Source organism: Sphaeramia orbicularis, chromosome 9, assembly GCF_902148855.1.
Source record: "Sphaeramia orbicularis chromosome 9, fSphaOr1.1, whole genome shotgun sequence".
Taxonomy (NCBI): Eukaryota; Metazoa; Chordata; class Actinopteri; order Kurtiformes; family Apogonidae; genus Sphaeramia; species Sphaeramia orbicularis.
In genome coordinates this window covers 15,856,993-15,882,791 of record NC_043965.1, presented here as the reverse complement: position 1 = coordinate 15,882,791, position 25,799 = coordinate 15,856,993, and the positions used below count along the sequence as shown (strand labels likewise).

At 37.5% G+C, this 25,799-nt stretch overlaps 1 protein-coding gene across 2 annotated transcripts; it reads left to right on the top strand.

Moving 5' to 3' along the window:
* Positions 1 to 228: 228 nt before the first annotated feature.
* prodhb (proline dehydrogenase (oxidase) 1b) lies at positions 229 to 24,608 on the top strand. Of its 2 annotated transcripts, none has more exons than XM_030144592.1 (14): positions 229 to 681; positions 4,809 to 5,017; positions 8,511 to 8,545; positions 8,633 to 8,782; positions 8,931 to 8,995; positions 9,097 to 9,213; positions 9,344 to 9,417; positions 9,516 to 9,597; positions 10,679 to 10,771; positions 13,328 to 13,474; positions 15,771 to 15,946; positions 18,486 to 18,584; positions 18,684 to 18,772; positions 22,686 to 24,608. In XM_030144592.1, the coding sequence occupies exons 1-14, from the start codon at positions 325 to 327 to the stop codon at positions 22,874 to 22,876; spliced, it is 1,884 nt and encodes a 627-aa protein (XP_030000452.1). In that variant the 5' UTR covers positions 229 to 324; the 3' UTR covers positions 22,877 to 24,608. The 2 variants fall into 2 exon arrangements, with proteins under 2 accessions (XP_030000452.1, XP_030000451.1); XM_030144591.1 differs by having other exon boundaries at positions 8,627 to 8,782.
* The last annotated feature ends 1,191 nt before the right edge of the window (positions 24,609 to 25,799 follow it).

Below are 25,799 nucleotides of genomic sequence, written 5' to 3'. Positions count from 1 at the left end.
CAGGTTGTAGTCCCAACAGGTGAGCTAACATCAGCCGCAGATATTAAGACACAATACCATTAAACTCCTCTGCTCCACTTCCAAACACTCCCATTCCTCCACACCCACAGCTGTACATGTACTCATGTTAGACGCTTTGGAAGGGTGTGCACCCGCGCGCTCAAATTTGGCCATTGCGTCACAGCTCCTCCGCCAACCGGCTGATGCGCGCGGGTCTTATTTACCCTCCTATCTGTTTACACATCCGCGTGCGCACGGACAGCCTCAGACAGACGGTCGGTGTCTCTGTCCGCTTTCCTCCGTTAACGTCTACCTGTCAGACTCATGTTTCACGTCAGAACTGTGTCATCCCTGGCTCGGGCAGGGGCCGACATTCCCTTACACCGCGTCCTGTCCTGTCGAAGAGCCCGGTCCACCTCCGCCTCCACCTCCGCGGCTCACCCGGACCAGGATGTCAGCCGTAGCCGCACCGAGGATGATTCAGCGCGGCCGGAGTGTCCCGGACACACGGGTCAGCGGAACGGGGGCTCCGGCACCGCTTCCACCGCCGTTAATGAGATCTCCGTAGACTTTGAGCAGACCCAGGAGGCTTATAAGAGCAAAGACTCATTAGAGCTGCTCAGAAGTTTGGTGGTTTTCAAACTCTGCTCCTATGACTTCCTGGTTGACAAGAATAAAGAGGTAATGAGGTACACACCCTGGGTATTATCCACCATGTGTGTCCAACTACTAGAAAGAATGATAGTATGGACAAGAAATACACACAATTATTTATATTGACTTTTTCTTTTTTAAGTATTCACCAACAAGTTCTCAGACAAAACGGATCAATTACTAGGCTTGGGCACATTAAATCTTTAATCCTGTTTACATACACACAGATTAGTCTGTTTGTTAGAGTTGTATTGACAGACAGTAGTTAAGTTATAATACTGTTTAAGTCGAGGTAAACAAAGCTGAGTCTCTGTAGGTGAAATCCATAAGCTCAGTGACCTCAGACTGACATCTCAAGTTACAACCGGTTTGTCTGCACATGTGCAGCCTGAATGTGGCTGCATCCGTTCAGTTCTAGGCTGCATACTTTCACTTTCTTATGTAAGGCCAGGAGTCTCAAACTCATTTTCTTTCAGGGACCACATTCAGCCCAATTTGATCTCCAGTGGGCCGGACCTGTAACATAATAACAGAATAATAGGGTGGTCCAAAACATTTTTTTCTAAGATTCTCTGGATTAGAACCCTGCATTTGGTTCCATATCTGGCCAAATTACTTCAATCCAAATTTTATGCAGATTAACCCTTTCATGCATGAATTATGAGAACCTTAATCAAAATTTTTTCCTGAGTGTTTTTATTCCTCTTTAGGCATGGAAAAAAAACAATGCGATTAAAAGTTTTCTTCTGAAAAATAAATAATAATTTTTAAGAATAACAATAATAATTAAAAAAAAAAAAATTAAAAATACAGAGTGGGGAAGCAAAATTTACAATATTTTGAGGCAGAGATTGAAAGACAGTGTATGACCAATTAGTTTATTGAAAGCCATGAGAATTTATTTGCCACAAGAAAATTGACATAATAGAAAATGTTTTTATTCTATGTGTCCTCCTTCTTTCTCAATAACTGCCTTCACATGCTTCCTGAAACTTGCGCAAGTGTTCCTCAAATATTCGGGTGACAACTTCTCCCATTCTTCTTTAATAGTATCTTCCAGACTTTCTCGTAATAGTTTTGCTCATAGTCATTCTCTTCTTTCCATTCTAAACAGTCTTTATGGACACTCCAACTATTTTTGAAATCTCCTTTGGTGTGACGAGTGCATTCAGCAAATCACACACTCTTTGACGTTTGCTTTCCTGATTACTCATATGGGCAAAAGTTTCTGAAAAGGTATGGATAATAGTGTTAGGTATGATTATGACAACAATATATGTTTGGTTTCAAAACAATTGACGTAGTGCCTGCTGAGAAAAAACAACTAAATGTTCATTGTAAATTTTGCTTCCCCACCCTGTACATAAAAAAATAATCATGAAAAAAAAATAAAAAAATCTTATGAACCTATTTTTCATGAAGTTGCAAAAATGTCCTCTCAGCTGGACACCACATGTTTAATTTTTGACACACAGAAATATGTATTTACTGATAAATTGTGTGAAAACTATGGGGAGGGCTTGTGATTCTGGGGCTTTATGCTCAGGAGAGATCTACATAATGTTACCAATTTATGCCAGAAAAAGTATGTAGTGTCTTAAAACTTTAATAAAGATATGTGTAAAAAACAACAACAACAACGAAAAAGAACAACAAATTCCATGAATATACAAGAGAACAGCTGTAGAATAGCTGTCCACTGTAGTGACCAGGGTGCATGAAAGGGTTAATATTTAGAGGTTCCACAAGACACGTGAAGATTGCTCTATATACTATAACATAACTAGCCAGATGAATAAGGCATATTAGAATAATTTGTAATTTTATTCTCAAAATCAAACTGCAACTTGCATAAAAATGTTACTTAGAAAGTCCAGCAACCACTGTTGCTTTATTGAAATTACAAAAAATGTTCCTGTGTTCCTGATTAATCCAGATGTGTCTGCTACTTCTTGTTGTAACTACTGATTAATTAGGCACACCTGGATTAATCATTTGTCCTATAATGAAAGACAGGAAATAAAGGACCCACCTGAAGTTCAGGAAGTAGTGGGGCTCTGCATAGAGCCCATTGCAAAGTGATATCATGAATTGCATACATATAACATGCCAGTTTTAACTGGCGTGTTATCCATATGCATTATAAGCTTTCAGCATGTATATTTATGCCACGTAATATAACACGCCATTAGCAAGATCACTGACACACTATCAAATCGCTTTAAATAACACGTGAAACGATGAAAATAAAACCTACAACACATCAAATGCAATAAACTGGCATCACATACAACATAATTTCATGAGATCAGTCTGTTAATTGTCACATATTAACTCATAAAGACCCAAACAGCCACCAGCGACCGAAACCATCTACTGATCTAAACTGTTTAATACCTGTTGATCCACTAATCCTATCAATACATGTAAATAATTAATGTAAAATGCAGTTTATCTATCATCTTTTCATGGTCATCAGATATGACTCATTTGGACCTTCAGAGGCTCCGTAGTTACTGTGGAAACACTGTCATCTTCTACAACATTGATTTACCAGTAAAACCCATGGAGTCTGGTAAATGACATACGTTGGAGATGCTTGTTTTCATGTCCAGCCATTGATATCCTTGCTGATAAAGTCACTTTTTCGTCAGTTCTCTCTGTTGTAAAATAATAACCTTTGAATTTACTCTGAGTTTTCATGAATATCTACGTGATCAGTAAATTAAATATAGGGGAAAATACCTAGTTTACACTGAAAAATGCAAAATACAGAGGATAATATCATAATAAGTGGTGATAAATCGCTTAATAAACGATCAATAGAGAGAAATATTCATTTGGTAACTGCCACAAAAGTAGCACTGGGTCTTTATAGGTTAATGTAGTCAGTGGAATCAATTAAAAGCCTGACTTTGCTTATGAAAATAAGTAGCTACTCTTATCTGCAGAGTTTCATCTTACCTGTTTAGGTCCTGCAGGTTGTACACAATGTTCTGTACAGAGGGGGAACGACACATTTTCAGTGTATTTTGCTGAAGGCACAGTCTGCTATTTTTTTCTAATGTATAGCTGCTTAGCCTCTTGGCATAACTTGCAACTGTCAAAACACGCCTAGACACAGTCTGTCATTTCTGGGACAGTATGGCATCACATGACCTATGTAAGGATTAGGATTTGGGTCACCTTTACAATTCACATTGGCTTAGGTTTTGGTAGAACTTTGGAAAAAGAGGTGGATGTTAAAAGGTTAAGACAGTGATAATCGACCATGAATGATTATTTGACTTAATTATAGCATTATGACCGTTATTGGTGGTGTTGCTTTTGTCTTATTTCTAGAGCCCAACCAATATTGGATTCTTGGGGATGATGCCGATACCGATATTGGGGGGGGGGGAAAGCTGATATTTGATATATTGGCCGATATATGAAATAAGAACATTGATATACACAGATATGGTAGGCTTATATTAGATAATGGTGGACATATGAATTAACAGTTGCATCTTTGTTTATCTCACAAAGATAATTTACACCGCTTTAAAGCACTGTATAATAGTTTTATATTAGACTAATATGTGACCTGTGGGGAATCATGGGTTGTAGATGTGGTAGTTTTGATACTGGGAAGAGCAGACTTTTGGGAAAAGATGTGAGCCCATATTTAATAAGTGTGTGACATAAAAATTGTTTGGTAAATCATTCATTAAAATGTAAGCGGCAATTAATGTACAGTATTAATACCCAGGCGTGTCTGCAGAATGCAATTGTGAGGTACACAGGAAGCGCACAGACGGGGGTGGGGGGGTCAATAGTTCATTAGACAGGGGACCCACCGATTTATTGGTCGGGCTCTACTTATTTCTGAAAAAAGTGCCCTGAAGCATCCACCTCTGTTTGTACTCACCTGTCTGTAGTCACAATGTCCTGCCCAGAGCATGATCTGATTGGTTACGTACTATGTAATAAACTATCAATACTATACTAAACTATCAGCACTATTTATAATCCGTCCAATTCCTTATTTGATTTAACATCTTCAGTGCATTTCCAGAAAGTTTTTCATTAGACTAAATATTCTCACTACTTCTCTACTTAATAATGTGATTCATTGTAACTCTGTGTATAATGTTCTATCTCTTTCAACTTAGATAATGGATCTAGGGAGGAAGGTTCTGGGACGTCGAGGCTTTGACCAGTTCATGAAGATGACTTTTTATGGCCAGTTCGTGGCTGGTGAGGACCACAGGGCAATCAAGCCACTCATCCAGAAGAACCAGGCTTTCGGAGTGGGATCTGTGCTGGACTACAGTGTAGAGGAGGACATCAGCCAGGAAGAAGCAGAGCAAAAAGAGATGGAGTATGAAAGTTGTGGTATTACCAGACATTTTAGTTAATATTACTAAAGAGGATGATATTCCTGAGCTGGTATAGTTAAAAATGTCAGGCTCTGCTGGTACTCGTCTATGCATCATTGACAGTGTTATCCAAATACTGAGCTAATGGTTAGTAATGGTCGGTTTGTTTCTTGGTTTCTTTGTTTTTTAACACTCTAGCAGCAAAACTATTGGTTCAGTTCATACCAGATTTGGGTTTATAGATTGCCAGTGACCCAGAATAGATCTCATTACATTTTGGGAACAGTAGGTCAAAGTTCATATTTTTTATGAATTTTTAAGATATTTTTTTCACCCATTACTTATAATGGGTGAAACTTCAAATGTCTGTAGCAGCAAAACTATTGGTTGAATTCATACCAAATTTGGTTTGTAGATTGCCAGAGACACAAAATAGATGTGGTTGCATTGTGGGAAAAGTAGGTCAAAGTTCAAATGTTTTATGAATGTTTTAAATCTTTTATTTTTTACTCCCATTTACTTATAATGGGCAAAATTTCACATGCCTGTTGCAACAAAACTATTAGTTGAATTCATACCAGATTGGGTTTATAGATTGCTGGTGACCCAAAATAGATGTGGTTATATTGTGGGACAAGTAGGTCAAATTTCAAATTTTTAATGAATTTTTAAAATCTTTTTTTTTGCCTATTTACTTATATTGGCCAAAATTTCAAATATCTATCAAAACATCAATTTTATTTTAATTCACTTCAAACCTGGCACATATATAGAGGTAGCTGATATGCTGACATCCCCACACACATAAACATGATGACATCAGCTGCATCGATACCAAAATAAGCTACAATACGTGCGAGGGGCGGGGTTTGTTGTGCCTGGCACCACTTGTTATCATAGGTGTTCATTTAGGAAAAAAGAAATCACCAGTAACCAGTGTGTTTCATGATTTGCTTAATGTCATGTATAGGTTTTTGTTTATTACAGTTGAGGGGTAATGCTATTTAAAACACTATTTCCGACCCTGTATGACCTCTAATTCTGAATTGGTGGCTGGAAAAAATGTCGTGCCTGTTAGGAATCCTGTCACATGAGGAGCACAAGGCGGAGGCTATCTGATCCGGCATCAGCTGTTTCAATGCCAGCACCAATGTTATATAACAAGCGTCACTCTGCAGCAGCAGTGTTAATACTCAAATTTGAGCTTTTGAGTCTGGGCATTTCTCCATTGTTGGTAATTAGGACATCTCATATATAAATATATATGCACATTTTGGCCCATTTAGTTAACAAAACAACAACAAAAAAATTACTAAAATGATTATTTTCTGTGTCTGTTGCAATGAAATGAAAAGGACAGAGGCACTTGTCAGATTGTATTTTCAGTATAATTCTCAGCCAAAACAGACTGACCTTTTTATCTGGCACAAAATCTGTAGTTTCATAAAGGTCAAAGGAAGTGAATAAACAAAGCTGCTAAGAAGTATATTTAGGTATTGGGCGTTTAAGTCTGCTACGTGACTGACAGCTGACTTTAATGTCCACTCAACCAGACACAATGTCCTTGGTTTACTGTTTTATTATGTTATCACATCTTGCAATGTGATAAAGCACTCAAGTCAATCTCAATTTTTTTTACCCTTCCCATAGATTAACTGAGTGTATGTTTGTTATATTGTATCGCTTGTAAGATTTGACTGCTGAGCTTTGATATACACTATGTCAGGGGGACGCCTACTTGGAAACATCAAAAGAGGTATCACACCTCAACCTGGAAAGCTTTTGTTTGGCAAACATACACCCTCAAATCGTAAGGCAGGAGGACAAGGCACATTAAGCCAGCTTGATCTCAGACAGCAGGGTTTGACAGGCACTCCAATGATCTGTCAAGATAGCAACAGCAACATTAGTCAGTTCTAGCAACAGAAGGAGATGTAAGAAACAGAGAAAAGCTAGGGTTTGATGTTGGGAGTGTGATACAGTGCTATCTAAACTAAAAATATAGGCTCTGATTTTACAGGTAGGATTGAACGAATGCATTCTTTTGAAGGCATTTGTACAAAAAGCTGCCAATAAACGGTACTGTTGCCAGTGGAGTAATTCTATTAAAATGTTTATTTTCGAGCCAAAAGCTTACCAATAATCATTGCTTGCAGCATGATCTGGCAGCGTTACACAGAAAGCATCAGAGCTGCCATGCAAATCACAGGACACTTAAGACTATCTAGTGAAGCTGGTGACGGCAGTTTTCCAGGGCGATGTTACCCCGTATGTACAGAAAGGAAAACTTTTAGATTGGCTTATATTTTGAATTAAAAAATATTACTGAAAGAACAAGTGGTGGCAGGTGCAGCAAACGCCGCCCCTCGCACTTATTGTATCTTATGTTGGCATCAATCCAGCTGATGTCAACATGTCTGTGCGTGTGCTGATGTCAGCATATCAATTGCCTCTATATATGTGCCAAGTTTGAAGTAAATTGAAATAAAATTGATATTTTTATAGACATTTGAAATTTCACCCATTATAAGGAAATGGAAAAAAAAAGTTTAAAATAAAAAACTTAAACTTTGACTTACTCTTACCAAAATGTAACCATATTTATTCTGGGTCACCGACAATCTATAAACCCAATTTTGTATGAATTCAACCAATAGTTTTGCTGCTACAGACATTTGAAATTTCGCCCGTTATAAGTAAATGGGGGAAAAAAAAGATTTAAAAAATGCATTGAAAAAAATTCAGCTTTGACCTACTTTTCCCAAAATGTAATCAGATCTAGTCTGGGTCATTCACAATCTATAAACCCAATTTGGTATAAATTAAACCAATAGTTTTGCTGCTAGAGAGTTAAACAAATAAACCTAACCAAAATCAATACCCTTTGCCTCCTCTTCGGGGGGCGGGGTAATAAAGCTAAAATTGCCCATAGGTGTGAATGTGAGAGTGATTGGTTGTTCATTTCTATATGTCTGCCCCGTGATGAACTGGTGGTTCCTCCAGGGTGTACCCCGCCTTCGCCCATAGGGAGCTGGGACAGGCTCCAGCACCCCCACGAACCTCTTGAGGATAAAGCGGTTCAGAAAATGACTGACTGACTGAAAGAAGTAGTCCCTGTGTTTGTGAATCAAGCTGCTGTCCCAGATGCCCAGTGTGTGCTAAATGTTTGCTCATCTGTTTGGTTACATGAGTTCCCCAGAGCTCTGTGTTGAGGGAGGAGTGGGTCAAGTGGGTTGTAACGCTACATCTGCCCTCTTCAGAGGGTCAGCGGGCTGACAAGGGGAACAGTTCAACATATACAGGGTCACTAAACACAACAATAACCCCTGACTTGACTTTGCTGTGAGGCCAAAATGTTCTCTGTGCTAGCGACAGTTTCCAAAAATGAACTTTAATGCCAGCCATTTGCTGAAATTCTGATGCAACGTACATTTTTAATATTACCCAAGTTTGCAAATTGACTTTCTCTGTGCTTTTCTATTTCTTCTAATTTAGCTCATGTGTATCCGCTGCAGAGAAACAGAGCATAGGTAAGCAGGCTTGTTTTGTTCTCATTATGGACATAGCATATGATGTAATTAGGAGTAATAAGAATGCAAATGTGTTTTTACCCCCAGGCCAGGACCACAGAGAGAGAAAGTATAAGGCACACAAGCAGTTTGGGGACCGTCGAGGGGGGGTGACTGCAGCCCGCACATATTTTTATGCAGATGAGGCCAAATGTGACCAGCATATGGAAACATTTATCAAATGTATCAAAGCGTCTGGTAGGTAAACAGTTTGGACTATTTTATCTGTCTCAGCACTCACTGTCATTTGTCATTTGTTTACAATATTCAACACCGTCCTACAGCATTTACGAGCTATCTTATTTAGACTTTAACTTTTTTAATACTGACTATGTCCGACACCCAGGTGGGAGTTCAATGGATGGATTTTCTGCCATCAAAATGACCGCTCTAGGACGACCTCAGTTTCTGGTAGGCACTGAGAAGTGATTTAAAGGTTATTTCACCAATTTGGCTGACGCAGCAGTTAGAGATAGGCTGGACTGACATGTTTTTTTTTCTTCTCCTTAAAGCTCCAGTTCTCAGAGGTGCTGGTAAAATGGAGGAGATTTTTTAATTTCCTGGCAGCACAGCAGGGCCAAGATGGGATGGAAGCCTTAGAGCAGAGGCTGGAGCTGAAACAACTCCAGGTGGAGTTTTTCTTCATCTTGTTCTGGCTGCATTTACTGATAGCAATAATGTGCAATAATCTGGACAAAACTACAAGAGATTTGTCAAGTCCTCTAGCATATGTACAGTCAACTTTTGCTATTCTTCCAGGAATTCTTGACCAAGCTGGGCGCAAAAGGGGATTTTTATGGCTGGTTTTCTGGAAGGAAAGCGGAGTCTTCAGGGTATGTTTGAACATAGATAATTTTCTGCTTATTTCTCAATAGATTTACCTGCAAAACGTGCTTTAGTGCTAATATTCTATGATCATCTGCTTTAACAGAACCATTGATATGCTTGACTGGAACAGCCTCATAGATGATAGGACAAAGATATCGGACCTGCTGGTCGTCCCAAATGTAGAGGTTAGTCCACAAACCATCAGGACAATGATAAATTCACTGCAATAGCACAATGTACAGAACATCTCAGACTTTTTAAAGGTTTGGTGTGTGATAGGCAGTGAAATCAAGTGGTGAAGTTGCAGATGGTAGCCACCTGAATACCTGTGGATGTAAGTAGTAAATATTCACTACCAGTCAAAAGTTTGGACTCACCTGGTTTTTCTTTACTTTCACGACTCTTTACATTGTAGATTCTCACTGAAGGCATCAAAACTATGAATGAACACATATGGAATTATGTAGTAAAAAAAGTGACATAACTCAAAGCATGTTTTATATTTTAGATTCTTCAAAATAGCCCACATTTTGCTTTTATTACTGCTTTGCACATTCTTGGCATTCTCTCAAGGAGCTTCATGAGGTAGTCACCTGAAAGGTTTTCCAAAAGTCTTGAAGGAGTTCCCAGTGATGCTGAGCACTTATTGGCCATCTGTGGTCCATCTCATGTTATTTAAATGAGAAGGTGAGTCCAAACTTTTGACTGGTAGTGTATTAACAAAAACATACCTATTATTTTCAGAGGTTTATACACCAATGAAACATAATCAGGAATATTTTACTCATTTCTGTTGTTAGATCATCCTATATCTCCCTTTAAACATTAGCACCAGCTCTACAAAATAAAGCCGTTTACAGTGCTTTCTTTTAGGTGGATGTTACACCATTCAACTGTGCAGTTACATCACATTTATTTACCTTTATAATATATTGTATGTTAATGTTTTATCAAATATATCAGGTATATCTCTAAATGTTTTGCTCTAGATATGTGTAGTTAGATTAACGTGGAATAAAATACCAGTGTTCCTGAGATAACCCACATTTAAGATATGTGTAGCCCTCTTGGCCTTCAGTATAGGAAAAGCTTAAGATAATTGAATCTACAAAAACTTGAGAGAGTCGCCCCCGACATAACCGCTGACCTTGGACTACTGGCACAGCCAAAGGGTAGACCATCTAAGAAGCAGTAGGTGTCATACTGCACGATACTGGGTTCATTTGCATGTCATGATGCACAATCTCCTTGGATATTTGCCTGTAGCTGGGTGAGCTGGAGCCGCTGCTGGGAACGTTCACTTCAGAGGAAGAGAAACAGATGAAGAGGATGCTGCAGCGAATGGATGTATTAGCAAAGGTAATCTCACTTGTTCTAAAAGGATTGATTATTGTACACAACGTATAAACCCATTTAGATGCAAATGCATTTGTTTTGTTTTATCTGTAGGGAACGATTGTCTGAATGTGATATTTTTGTGGTAATTTGTAACAGGTTTGAATTTCTTGGTTTGGTCTTCCAATCATTCTTGTTTTATCGTTCTTTTATCCTAATGCAATATGTACATTTGTCTATACTAAGATAAATTGATCCTTCTCAGACACAACAAATCTGTTGAAAACGATGCTACTTGCTCACTAACTAAACTTCTACAGTAATGTACAACAGACCACTTTTTCATATGACAGTGGATACAGATGCACTGGTCATCACTGATATCATTAGTACAATGACATATGTATTAATCAGTCATATTCTATTTATATAGCGCTAAATCATAACAAAAGTAAGTAATTTATTTATCAGTCCGGGGCAGTTGTTTTCTGATAAATGAATTACTTACACAGTTGTATTTGGAAGACAGTATGAACCTTTACCCGACATAACAAATATTATCTCATGACACCTTATATTCAGAGCCGGTCAAGATCAGATTTAGTAAACTATGTAGCTCATTATGTTTGACTGAAAATGCCAGATGTCAAGTCTATTATATTTTTAGAGTTTAGAGCTAAATGGACAATTACGAGGCAGCCACTTCCAACCCTCAAAAAGTCAGGTGTTCTAATTGAAAACATTATTTTATAATACATGAAGCAAGTTTAAATCTTGCAAAAGTGACATTGGTTAACTAAAATGATGTTGTCATTCCTGTTTTTAGTGTAGGATTATTGTCAACTTTATTGTATGGTTAGGTTCTGGCAGAGATGAGTGATCAGGTTATTGTCAGGTTACAGTCATGGAGGTTATCAGGGTTCCTGGGGGGTCTTAAAAAGTCTGAAAAATCTTGAATTTACAAATCTGCATTTAATACCTTAAAAAAGTCTTTAATAGTATTTAATAGTATTCAATTTGATATGATAGGTCTTAAGTTTAACGTGTTCAATGTATTGTATTTAAAAATGTCCAAGCTGTAAAGAAAGTAATGTTAGTCTATTCAGTTCCACCTGTTCCAATCCGATAATTTATTTTGAAATTAGGAACCAATTATCAGTAACTTTGCAGCCCCCGGTGAGAAATAACTCAAATCAGTTGGAATCAAGGCGTTGGAGTAAATAAAAACATTCTCCTAAATTCTAGGAGTCACAACTTTTTGCCAGTATGGCTGTGAAACAAGTATGAAATAGGTATTAAATTCTATTCTAGGTAGTCTTACAAAGGTCTTACAAAGGCTTAAATTTAACTTGTAGAACCCTGTAGGAACCCTGGGTTATGTCTTATCATTCAAGTTACTTAAAACATTGTGTCTTGTTAATACGTGTTTGTAATCAATTGGCAAACGGATTCATCTGCTCTTCTTTCAAACAGTTATTTTAAAGATAGAAAACATTTGAATTAAAACTAGGATTAAAAATATAAACTACCAAGTACAGCTATTAGTGTAGTGGTGTATTAAACAGACGGTTTAACCAACTGAGCTCTCTTTTTCGTCATGAGTTTTCTTCAAAGGCTATGGTCACTGTCATGTACTTCAGATTTTGCTCCATAACTTGCTAGACTTTCATTGACGTGACATTAAAACCAGTTACTATACTGTTTTAACCCATAAAGACCCAAGCCACCACTGGCCACCAAAAACATCTCCTGATCTAAAATGTTCAATACCTATTGATCCACTAATCCTATCAATCCATTTAAATAATTGGTGTAAAATACAGTTTGTATTCTTTTCATGGTCATCAGATATGACTCATTTGGACGTTCAGAGGCTCCGTAGTGAACGCGGAAACACTGTCATCTTCTACAACATTGATTCACCAGTAAAAGCCATGGAGTTGGATCAATGACAGTGGATGGAGATGCTTGGTTTATGTTCAATTAATGATACATTTGCTGAACAAGTCACTTTTTCTTCAGTTTTCTCTGTTTTGATGTAATAATCTTTGAATTGACTGAGTTTTCATGAACATCTGAATTAAATATAGAAATTAAATCCAGGAAAATACATGATTTACAGTGAAAAATATAAAATACAGAGGATAATATTTAGATAGATAGATAGATAGATAGATAGATAGATAGATAGATAGATAGATAGATAGATAGATAGATAGATAGATAGATAGATAGATAGATAGATAGATAGATAGATAGATAGATAGATAGATAGATACTTTATTCATCCAATAGGGAAATTTACAGGTTCCAGCAGTATCACAAACTTAAAAACAACAGTAGTAAAAACACAATAGTAAAAACAGTAGTAAAAAATACTTTAAATAAAAAAATAATGATAAATCCCTTACGAAAGGTTAAATAAAGAGAAAAATTCATTTGGGAACTGATGTAAAAGTAACACTGGGTCTTTATGGGTTAATGCTAACTGTAATTCCATCCTGAAATTTGAGTGTAATGAGCCAGTGAAAATAAAGATGGGGATTTTTTTTTTCCCAAACATGCTCTTTTTTGTCCCAGTATGCAGTGGAGAACGGCGTTCGCTTGATGGTGGATGCAGAGCAAACCTACTTCCAGCCTGCAATCAGCAGACTGACACTGGAGATGCAGAGGCTCTATAACAAAGAAAAGCCTGTCATCTTCAACACCTTCCAATGCTACCTCAAGGTCAGAACCCACAGGCGGCAAAGCAACCAGCGCTTCAAACACGCTAATGATGGAAATGCACACAAACATTACAGACACAACAGCTGAATAGAGAGTGCACGGTGATAAAGCTTACAGTTCCGATAAATATACATACATCATGTTCGCAGAATACTCTTGAGTCAGCTGTGTATGAAAGAGCAGTTTTGAAAAGAAGATGACGATGTTGAGAAGGATTAAAGAAGTTTATTTCAAAGTTTATGGAAGACCAATTTTAATGAGAATCCGTTGAGTTGGATGTTAACATTAATCAGTAATGTTATGTAATGAGTCATGTAATCATTATAGGAGCAGAGATAATTATTCTTAACGTTATAAATGAGGAATAAATAGGAACCACTAATACACAGGGTTTCTGTGGGTCATTAAAAAGCATTAAAAGTCATTAAATAGATTTTGTGAAAATTAAGGCCTTAACTGGCATTGAAAAGCATTAAATTCAATGTCCAGATGCATTAAAAAATGAAACACATTTGATGGAAAAAAAAAGCTTTGTTATTCACGATTTATTTTGATTATATAAACATTTAATCATTTTGATCGGAAGTATAGTGTGATGATTGACAGGTGGAACCCTTTAATTGTCTATTGTTTATGGCTGGTACACGAAGTCACCACACCGGATGCTTGGAATGCAACGTGCGCATGCTATGACGAAAGAGCGAAGGGAATATTAGCAAATGTTGGAAAAATGGGAAAATACAAGTTTCAACAAGAAGTGATTGGAGGAGGAACTATTCAGAACCTGGTGAAAGCCTGTCGACGATAAACCATCATGTGTATATAAAACTAGTGGTGTAGTGGTCCCTGGAGAAGTGGGTATACTGTAAATTTTTGTCCTTTTTTTTTTTTTTAAAGTAGCCCAGAAATACGCTGTTTTAGAAACAGTGAGATATAAGACTGCTGTATTTAGTTTACCCAAAAATCCAGTAGTATTTGCTCATGATTATAAAATTATCATGCCTTGATCAGGAGCAGTTTGTAGGTATTACTGGTCAAACAAGCAGCTGCATGAATATAAATGTATTCAACATGAGGCAAACATAGGATAACATTAGCCTTTCATAACGTTAGCGTACTCACACAGTTAAACTAATGGTGACAAAATCTCTTCTCTAAATGTACAGTTGCATGTCCAGTAGTTTAAAACAGTGACTCATTCTGAAACCACCTTAAAACTTACCTCAGAATTATGTATTCCATGAAAGTAGGTTCTCTCAATATGTATCACTCATTTGAAAGACTTTTATTCTGTGTTTCTCGTTCGCATTTTCAATAATCGCATATCTTTCAATGAGACATGCAGTGACCTGTCAATCAAGTGGGGTGGCACTGGCACCTGAGGTGGCCAGTCAGGTTCCAGAGGTGGCCAGCGCTAAGTGGAGCCCTGGCTCTGGCGCTAAGTTAGCAATATTTTCCTCGGTATGACCCGCCCTACTCTGCCTCTGATTGGCTCATCAGTCCTCATGCCTAAAGTTAACCAATCTAATCAGTGAAGGTACTGAGTACTAGCCAATTAGAGGCAGAGTAGGGCGGGTCATGGCTTCACCATCCTGGGGGAAAACATGGGCAATTTGGCTCAGATACTAATGAATTGTGTGCATCAGGGGGAATTAGAAGTGAGTGTATGCAATGATGACTGAAAAATAAGTAGGTATACTCCATATGCTGCCGTATACCCTGGACTACACCACTGTATAGAACTGTATAAAACTGTATCTACAGTGGCATTAAATTTGTTTGAAGTGGCATCAAAAAGGGCATTAAAAAGCACTACATAAGATTTGCTGATACCTGCAGAAACCCTGATATAGTGTGTTGGATAGCTGCAGTTACTGACAGTTAACACAGTACATGTTCTGGAGAATTATGCAATTTACAACAGACATTTATGCAAGAAAACATCCAAAAATAGACGTACCTGGAGTTGGCAGCGTTTTATCTTTTTTGTCTGATTTTTAGTGAATCTGTTACTTAAGCCCACTCTGGTACAATACATTAAACGCTAATGTATTGTACAAATTAAATCAAATAAATTCTTTTGAGTACCGTAATTGTCTGAATGACAGAATCTCAATTTGCTCATTTTTCTGGCTCTGTGATTGTTGACCATTTACTTTCTCATTAAAATTAATGTCATACTTCACTCAATTCTACCCACACTGTCAACATTATTGCAGACTTCATTATTTAATCTTGACTCCAATTATTTCTCAGGCTCGCTAATAAGTGAATCATCTCTTTAACTGCTCTGAAGGAGGCCTATGACAATGTAACTATGGATGTCGAATTATCTCGACGTGAGGGCTGGTGTTTTGCTGCTAAGCTGGTGCGTGGAGCCTACATGTACCAGGAGCGAGAGAGAGCCAAGGAGATTGGTTACGAAGACCCCATTAACCCAGACTATGAGTCGACCAATTGGATGTACCACCGGTAAGAGGATATGTCTGATATGACTAGTGTTTGGTTGTTAGACTCTGAAGAGCGTTTTGTGCAGAAAAAGTAACTTTTCAGTTTGTCTCCACCAACATTTCAAGTGGCTCCTTGCTAATGGAATGACATTGTCAGACAAATTTCTGGTTTTAAGATCCTTTTTTCACAAGCTTACACTCTGTTAAGTTGTCATTGTGCAAGTTGCAAATGATCTAATTGAAGGGATACTGTACTGGAGCGATTTTCTGAGATTTCTGCTCTGAGACAAATGGAAAGCAGTGCTTGATTGTAGCGTCATTAGGTAAAAATCCTATAATTAAATAAAGTGGTTTGAGAGGACATGAGACTTCGGCACGAACGACTCGACTATATTTTCATGCGGTAAAAAAATCTACATCTTAATTGAGTTGAACGACAGACAGGTGGGAGGGTTAAATACATGATTGACAGCTGTAATTACCAATGGCTTATCAGAATCACACACAACCTGGATACTAATCTAGTGCTCTACTCTGCTTCGTGTCATTTCAACACCATGAAAACGTGTCAGACTTGTCTGTATTTATATTTAGTCTTTTGACTTAGGCAGAAGGAAGGTGTGTAATTATAAATTCTGTGATTTTTCCACCTGATTTCAGCTCGTGCAGCTTCAGGACTGTATATACACAGTCTCATACACAGACATTAGGTTAGATTTTGACGTAACCAACAACATATTCATCCATATTAATCAATTTTTTTATTGTTATGTAGAAAATCAAGGTCAATGAAGTTATCATATTTGGTTCCTTACTCATAGTAGGCAAAAAAATAAATAAATCCAAGAAGTAAATATAAAAAATACAAGAAAAACACATGTAAAGTGAAAGGAACATGTATTTTAGAGCATTACAATAACATAAGTGCTGATCCAGACCCCTGTCCAGATCCACATGATCCCTTTGAACATCATTCCTTACATTAGTACCATTACTTCATGGTACCGAACAAAGCAGGTACACTCACTGTTCATGCAGAGGTGGACCTTACAGACCCTGTAGACCACATTGGACCTGAGATTGTTTCCTCACTGTAACTGTTGCTGTCACTGTCTTGTAATGTGTGGAAATGACCAAAAATAGTCACTTGCCCGATAAAGGGTTAAAGTGGTACAAGTCTTTCAATGTCCAATATTCTTTTCATTTTTATATTATTAAATTGTTGCTTGTTAGGTTTTCGTATGAGTTTTTAAAAACAATATTTCCATTTTTTACTCTAGTAGAAGTACAGTTACCTGTTGGAAATAAGACCAACAATCTACTTGTTTACTCAAGTAAAAGTGAATATGTATCAGCTTTGAAATGTACTCAGAAGTAAACATTACTGCCTTGTAATGTATGTGGAAATGACCAAAAATAGTCACTTGCCTGATAATGGGTTAAGAATAGACAAATTTAGGATGTACAGTGTGTGTTAATCCACATACATGTTTACTATGAAATCCTCCCTAAGCCTAGTGTAGTTATTCTCCCTCCATGGATTGGTGCAGAGTTCTTGTAAATATGTTAAGTATTTAGTAAATATTTCTGCTCTTTATCTGTTTTAAGATATTCCTGCACAACGCACCATACAAGAAATCTAAAATGTTAATAGCGCAGACCGTATTTTTGAATTTCCCCTTGGGGATTAATAAAGTCAATCAATCAATCAATCAATCAATCAATCAATCAATCTATCTATCTATCTATCTATCTATCTATCTATCTATCTATCTATCTATCTATCTATCTATCTATCTATCTATCTATCTATCTATCTATCTATCTATCTATCTATCTATCTATCTATCTATCTATCTATCTATCTATCTATCTATCTATCTATCTATCTATCTATCTATCTATCTATCTATCTTTGTTCTATTGGCAGAGGGGCAAGTCAACCTTAGGGGGACCTGTATGTTCAAGAATTCAAAGGCAAGGGCCAACGCAAAGACAAATGCATATCTGTAGCTGGAGTAAAATTATGGAATAACCTTGATAAAGAATTAAAAACATGCACATCAGTCACTACATTTAAAAGGATGTTTAAAATTTAGGTATTCAATAAATATGAAGTATTAGGATAAAGTAAGCCTATTATCAGTACAACTCTTACGGTTTTGCTTAGATTATATTATTTGTTTTATTTATATTAATGTGTACCATCTTGTTAACATGTTTTGTTTCTGCAACTTTCCTTCTTGTAACTAGGGTAGGCATAAATAAGCTGTTGTTTCAGCCTACGCCTTTTCACCCATGTTTAATATAGAAATCCAAACTGTATGTATGTATATATCATGTTCTGGTAAATGGATGAAAAAATACTAATTTAAAAAAAAACAAAAAGTCATGAGTGTGTATCAGTGTAACCCACAGTCTGCATATAAATACAGTACAGAACTGAATATTTTATGCTGAATATTGAAGAGGAACAACAATGTTCTGCTGCTACACCTACACACAGACAATACACAGGAAAAGATCACAGTGTAATTGTCTTCTTTGTGTGTTTGTGTAAGGTGTCTGGACTATGTGCTGGATGAGATCGCGCTGAATGGAAACGCCAACGTTATGGTGGCTTCCCATAATGAGGACACAGTGAAACACACCTTGAGGCGGTACGCTTTGTGTTCTATTGAAAACCTGCTTAGTATTGATTTTAATGTGCCTTTACATCTGTTTAAAGCTGGTTGTTCTTATGTCTCTCTTTAACTCAGAATGAACGAGCTGGGTCTTTTACCCACAGAGAACAAGGTGTACTTCGGGCAGCTACTGGGGATGTGTGATCAGATCAGCTTTCCTCTGGGTGAGAACAACACACGTTCGCACATTGCCGTATGACAAAGCGGATATTTCCTGACGCCTCAGATTGAACCGTTTCCCTCCGGCTCGTGCTGGATCTGAACACCAGTCGCCGCCCCCTATGCTGTATTATCAGCTGCATCTCTTCAGACCTTTTTGACCTGTTTGTACACACATGTTCCCAGCAGACCACGTGCAGTCAATCTGCAGTCTATAACGTGACATATGAACTGAGACACCTCGGTATTGACAAGCTGTCTTAACAGAGCGTTGCTGCCAGCTCTCACCACTTTGTTTGTCAGCAGAAGACAGACAGCAGCGGCAAGCAGTTGTCTGTCAGCGTGAGGCTCGGGCGGAGGCGGCCTTGACCAGTATTGATGTAAATAGACATATGCTTGTTTTGCAGTCAGTGGGGAAGAAAAGTAAGAGCTGTTGCTTTAAATCCTTCAAGGTGCAATATGTAACGGTTGCAGGTATCCAAGGGCTCAGCTGAAGTTTGTGTTGGAGGTAGTGTTGTGCAAGGAGACAGGTATTGCATGATGTTAGCGTTAGCGGACTCCATTTCAGTAGCTAGACTTTCACCACTCTGTTCCTGCTGTAGAGGAAGAAAGAAGAGGCACTGGTGCCCTCAGGAAGATTACACCAAACCTGATTTCATGAAAACATAAAGTGTGCCACTATATATGTGGTAGGCTATATACATATACTGGTAGGCTAAGAGCTGTTGTGAAGGCACTGTGTCCGGTGTCATCTTCATCATCGTCGTGTTTGTCGTCATCGTCGTCTTCATCATCGTCACCTTCATCATCATCGCCTTCGTCATCGTCGCCTTCGTCATCGTCGCCTTCGTCGTGTTTGTCATCGTTGTCTTCGTCATCTTCGTCTTCGTCATCGTCCTCGCTCTTGTCTAAGTCCTCATCCTTGCTGTTGTCAAAGTCCTCGTCATCGCCAGTGTCAACCTCCTTGTCATTGTCTATGTTTTCATCATCGTCCCCTTCGTCAGCGTCGTCATCTTCATTTGTCTTTGTTGTCATCTTCTTCGTCACCATCATCGTCGTCTTCATTGTCATCTTTGTCGTTGTCTCGGTCGTTGTTGTCGTCTTCGTTGTTGTCATTGTTGTCGTCTTCGTCGTCGTCTTTGTTGTCATGTTTGTCGTCTTTGTCGTTGTCTTTGTCGTCTTTGTTGTCTTTATCATCTTTTATTTGCAATTTCTTCAAATATCTTCTCTGACAAAACTACTGGTCAGATTCATTTAAAAAAAATTCTGTAGCTTCCTTGGAACAATGTCTATAAAGTTTGTTCACAGTTTTGCTAAATTTATATTTTTGAATTTCTGACAAATTTTTAATTATTAAAAATTTCCCTGAACTTGTTGTTGATGTTGATGACTTATAGCATGGAAATGTTTAGAGATATCAATATAGTTACTATTGAGCACTGATAGGAAGTCATATATGGATTTTCATTTAATTAGTTGAATTCTCCTCCACTGAAAGGATCCCCCCCTTTTATTGGGAGATTGACGTCCTGCATCCAGACCGCATGGCTCTTAACATAGTGGCAGAACCTGACAACCTCGCAAAAACAACTTATTGTTTTTTGATAGAACATGCCGGTGAGATACAAGGAAACTGCCATCATTTTCTTGAAAGTATGATTTTGTTTTTAATTATGCTGTGATTAAGGATTAGCGTCAGGGTCTTGGTAATGCTTGTTGCTAATTATGAATGAGATAAAAGGGCATTTGTTTAATCTAAATCGATGACTGAGCCCAATTTATGAGCCGAGTGAAAGGCAGAAAATAGCAGCTCTTTTGATTTCAATGCACTTTGATGTCTCTGTGTGGATTCTGATTACATGCTGTAATGTGTTTAATGGAATTTGTCGAAAATAGTTTGTTTTCTTAAAATTGTAATGACGGACATTGAATTTAACACATAAAAACCCAAACATCCATCACCGACCAAAACCATCTACTGATCTAAACTGTTTAATACCTGTTTATCCACTAATCCTATCAATACATGTAAATAATTGGTGTAAAATCTAATTTATCATCTTTTCATGGTTGTCAGATATGACTCATTTGGACGTTCAGAGGTTCCGTAGTGAACGTGGAAACACTGTCATTTTCTAAAACCCATGGAGGTGGATCAATGACAGTGGATGGACAATAATTTATGTTCAGTTATTGATATCTTTGCTGAAAAAGTCACTTTTTCTTTAGTTTTCTCTGTTTATGATCTTCAATCCTCAACTTTAAAATGAGCTTTTATGACGATCTACATGATCAGTTAATTAAATATCGGAAAATACCTGATTAACACAGAAAAAAACACAAAATACAGAGGATAATATTGTAATAAATGGTGATAAATCACTTAGGAAAGGTTAAAAAGAGAGAAAAATTCATTTAGGGGTTCCCACAGAAGTACCACTGGCAACACCGTCATCTTCTACAACACTGATTCACCAGTAAAATCCATTGGAGTTGGATCAATGACAGTGGATGGAAATGCCTTGTTTACATTCAATTATTGATATATTTTATTGGAAAAGTCACTTTTTGTGCAGTTTTCTTTGTTTTTGATATAATAACCCTCAACTTTAATCTCAGCTTTTATGAACATCTTTATGATCAGTGAATTAAATACAGGAAAATACCTGATTTATACTGATAAAATGCAAAATATGGAACATAATATAATGTAGATAAATCACTTAAGAAAGGTTAGATATACCGTATGTCCCCAAAAAAATTACAATCGGACTTTCTGCATTGATAACTTTCAAAATAATTAAACAATCTAAATCAGGGGTGTCAAACTCATTTTAGTTCAGGGGCTACATTCAGCCTAATATGATATAAAGTGGGACAGACCATTAAAATAATATAAATAATAGGATAAGAACTTTATGGTGAAAAAAGTAAATTCCGTAATCAAAATGTTTACATCTACGAATTGTACTTGAACATAACATGAATAAATACGAACAACCTGAAAATTCTTTAGTAAAATAAGTGCAATGTTAACAATATTACGCCTTAGTTTATCATTTATACATGTAAATCACAACTTAGAGATCACAGTGGATCTACAAATACATAAATCATTAAATAACAGGGAGAATATTATTAAAATTCCACATACTTCTCTTAAGACATTTCAGATATTCACACTTTTTTGTTAAAGGCTAGTCTGCAAATGTAAACATTTTTGTGTAATTTTACTTTTTTTTTTTTTTTACACTCAAACAAAGAGAAAAAAAATACAGTTTTCATTATTTATAGGTTATCCTGATAGTATTTTACTGGTCTGATCCACTTTAGACTGAAATGACCTAAAATTATTTTAACATCCTTGATTTTTAATATCTTCAGTGTAATTTTTGCATTTCACAAATTCATCCCAGGGGCTGAATTGAACCTTTTGGCGGGTCGGATTTGGCCCCCGGGCCGCATGTTTGACACCTGTGATCTAAATGCTATTTCAGGGTAGGAAACTATAAGTTGTTACCTACATCTTGCAGAAAACCCCATTTAATTCGGTTCAGTGGTCACGGAGAAATGTGGATCTTTGTAAAGCATGTCATGGGTTCGTTTCTTCCAAGTTTGACACTTGGCACTTACCAACGTTTGCGAAACTCAGAAATCTGCTTCCTTTCTGATGTAATTCATCATTCATTTCGTTAGTTGAAAATGAAAAGAAACAAGCCGTCACTTTTTCAAAAGCGATAGTTTTGTGCGTGAACACAATGTACAACTTCGTATTTGTAAGTCCGACTGTAATTTTTTTTGGGACATGCAGTAGAGAAAATTTCATTGGGTAACTGACACAAAAGTAGCGCTGGTTCTTTATGGGTTAATGAAAGGTGCTTTGTTTCTTTTCTCTCCCCACTCCCACTTTACCTTCAGGTCAGGCTGGCTTCCCCGTCTATAAGTATGTCCCTTATGGGCCGGTCAACGAGGTGATGCCCTACCTGTCTCGGAGAGCCCAGGAGAATCGAGGCTTCATGAAGGGTGCCCAGAAGGAGAGGGAGCTGCTGTGGAAGGAGCTGAAACGTAGAGTTGCCTCCGGGGATCTTCTCTACAGACCAGCGTACTGAGAGCACAGAAGAACAGGAGAAACAGAGGAGTGTCAACGTGTCGAACGTGTCTAGTTTTTCTTTTTTTTTTTTTTTTTTTTATGTCTTTGCAGGTTGACAGGTGGTGCTGTGGGTGTTTGCTCTGTCTCTCTTTCTGCATCGCTCTCTCTGGATCTCCTGTTTGATCCTGTCCTGGACTTTTCTTCTTTCTTTTCTGATGGGCTCCTTCTGCTTGTCATTTTTCTGCCTTTTGTCTACCACTCCCATTACATGTTCGTCTTTTTGTTCCCTCGCTGACGTTATGCACCTTCTCCCACTATGTTTTTTCTACGTGTGCGGCCCATGTTTCTTCACTTGTCCACCTTTGCATCTGTAAGCATTCCTCATTTTGTCTTCCTCTTGTCTGTAGAGCTCCGGTATCTATCAAGTGGGCATCTTTACTACTCCAAAAGGACTCCCTAAAATGTCAACCAGACTGGGGCGAGTGTCTCTTTTTATCACCCTATTTATCTTGGTGCGGGACAACAATAATAAAAATAACAGGCTTGATTTAAATGGTAGTAAAGAAACATCAATATTCCCCTCCCACGTTAGGTTTTTTTGACTGTTGGGCAACTTGACAGTACCCCGAGGAGGTTTCTGTATTTTTTCTCCACTGCGCTTGAGGTTGTATTGCTGGGGTTGAAAATGATGCCTGTTTATGAATCAATGGGAAAGTATAAATGACTGCTCACAGCACATCCCTCTTCTCCTAAGAACGCACTGCCTTTGTTATTGTATTTACAGGAGGAGGCTATATTCTTGGTCACTGAGGTGTTACAAGAAAGCACACAGCGTTTCAGTATTCAGCCAGTGCATCTCCTTTTAATACAGTTGCCTGCGAATATGGCAGGTTGGGTTTTTTTTTTTTTTTTCTTGGTTTGTTTATATTTTTCTTGACATGAGATAATATGTAAGGGAAAATGAAATAGGAGGTTCACTCCTTGGTCTTATTATATAGTATTTTTAAGATTTAACACCGTGCAGGCAATATCTTTTACAGACGGGTGACAAATTGGATGAGAAACCGGATGAGAGCGGCACCCCCATACATAGGGCGAGAAGGGCAGCAGAATGGTTTGATGAGTATGAAAATGTCAATCATTGAATCATGGGGATCTCATCTGAATATCTATGGAAGGTGTTGGACTGACATGGAAGGCTGCACTCTCCACCTCTATCATCACAACATCATCTAAAATGATGGAATAACTTTTGGAGGAGTGGTGTTCTATCTGGCAGAATGAAATGTTTCCATTTCTGCAAACCATGGGTACAATCTCAATATAACTGATTTCCTCAGGATCTACTACTTTTTTTTGCCCCTTCTCAAAAAGCAGGAGATACTCGGGGTGGACTGTGGATATAAAACTCCAAAACTTAGAAAGAAATTGGTGCCCCTGCTTTTGTAAGTTTTAGGATCAAGAACTATAGATGTTTTGGAAAAGACATTGGTTTGGTGTATAAATAAATTCATCGTGGGTCATTTGTAATCACATATTTGTGGATTTTTTCTGGTGTTAACCAATCCCTGCTTCCTTTCCATACGGTCAGTGAATAAATTAATGAAATACGATACTAAACAAGAGGTGCCAAGCACAGCAAACCCCGCCCCTCGCATGTGTTATAGCTTATTTTGGCGTCGATCCAGCTGATGTCATGTCTATGCATGTGCTAATGTCAGCATAGACAAATTTTGATCATTATAAGTAAATGGGAAAAAAAAAAAAAAAATAAAAATACATTAAAAATTCAAACTGAAACCTACTTTTTCCAAAATGTAATCACATCTATTCTGGGTCACTGGCAATCTATAAACCCAGTTTGGTATGAATTCAACTGATAGTTTTGCTGCTAAAGTGTTAACAAACAAACAAACCGAACCAAAAAAATAAGTGTTACCAGGCACAACAAACCCCGCCCCTCGCATGTATTGTAGCTTATTTTGGCATCGATCCAGCTGATGTCATCATATCTATGCATGTGCTGATGTCAGCATATCAGTTGTCTCTATATACAGGGTGGGGAAGCAAAATGTACAATATTTTGAGGCAGGGATTGAAAGACAGTGTATGACCAATTAGTTTATTGAAAGTCATGAGAATTTATTTGCCACAAGAAAATTGACAGAATAGAAAATGTTTTTATTCTATGTGTCCTCCTTCTTTCTCAATAACTGCCTTCACACTTCCTGAAACTTGCTCAAGTTTTCCTCAAATATTCGGGTGACAACTTCTCCCATTCTTCTTTAATAGTATCTTCCAGACTTTCTCGTAATAGTTTTGCTCATAGTCATTCTCTTCTTTCCATTATAAACAGTCTTTATGGACACTCCAACTATTTTTGAAATCTCCTTTGGTGTGACGAGTGCATTCAGCAAATCACACACTCTTTGACGTTTGCTTTCCTGATTACTCATATGGGCAAAAGTTTCTGAAAAGGTATGGATAATAGTGTTAGGTATGATTATGACATCAGTATATGTTTGGTTTCAAAACAATTGACGTAGTGTCTGCTGAGAAAAAACAACTAAATGTTCATTGTAAATTTTGCTTCCCCACCCTGTATGTGGCAAGTTTGAAGTAAATTGAAACAAAACAGACAGTTTTTATAGACATGAGAAATTTTGCCAATTATAAGTAGATGGGGGAAGGAAAAAGATTTTAAAAATTCATAAAAAAAATAGAACTTTGACCTACTTTTCCCAAAATGTAATCACATCTATTCTGGGTCACTGGCAATCTATGAACTCAATTTGATATGAATTCAACCATTAGTTTTGCTGCTAGAATGTTAAAGAAACAAACAAGCCAAACCAAAAACAATACCCCTTGCCTTTCCTTCAGGGGGGCGAGGTAATAATGCTGCCATTTCCAAGAAACATGGTTATTTCCTGAGCATATAA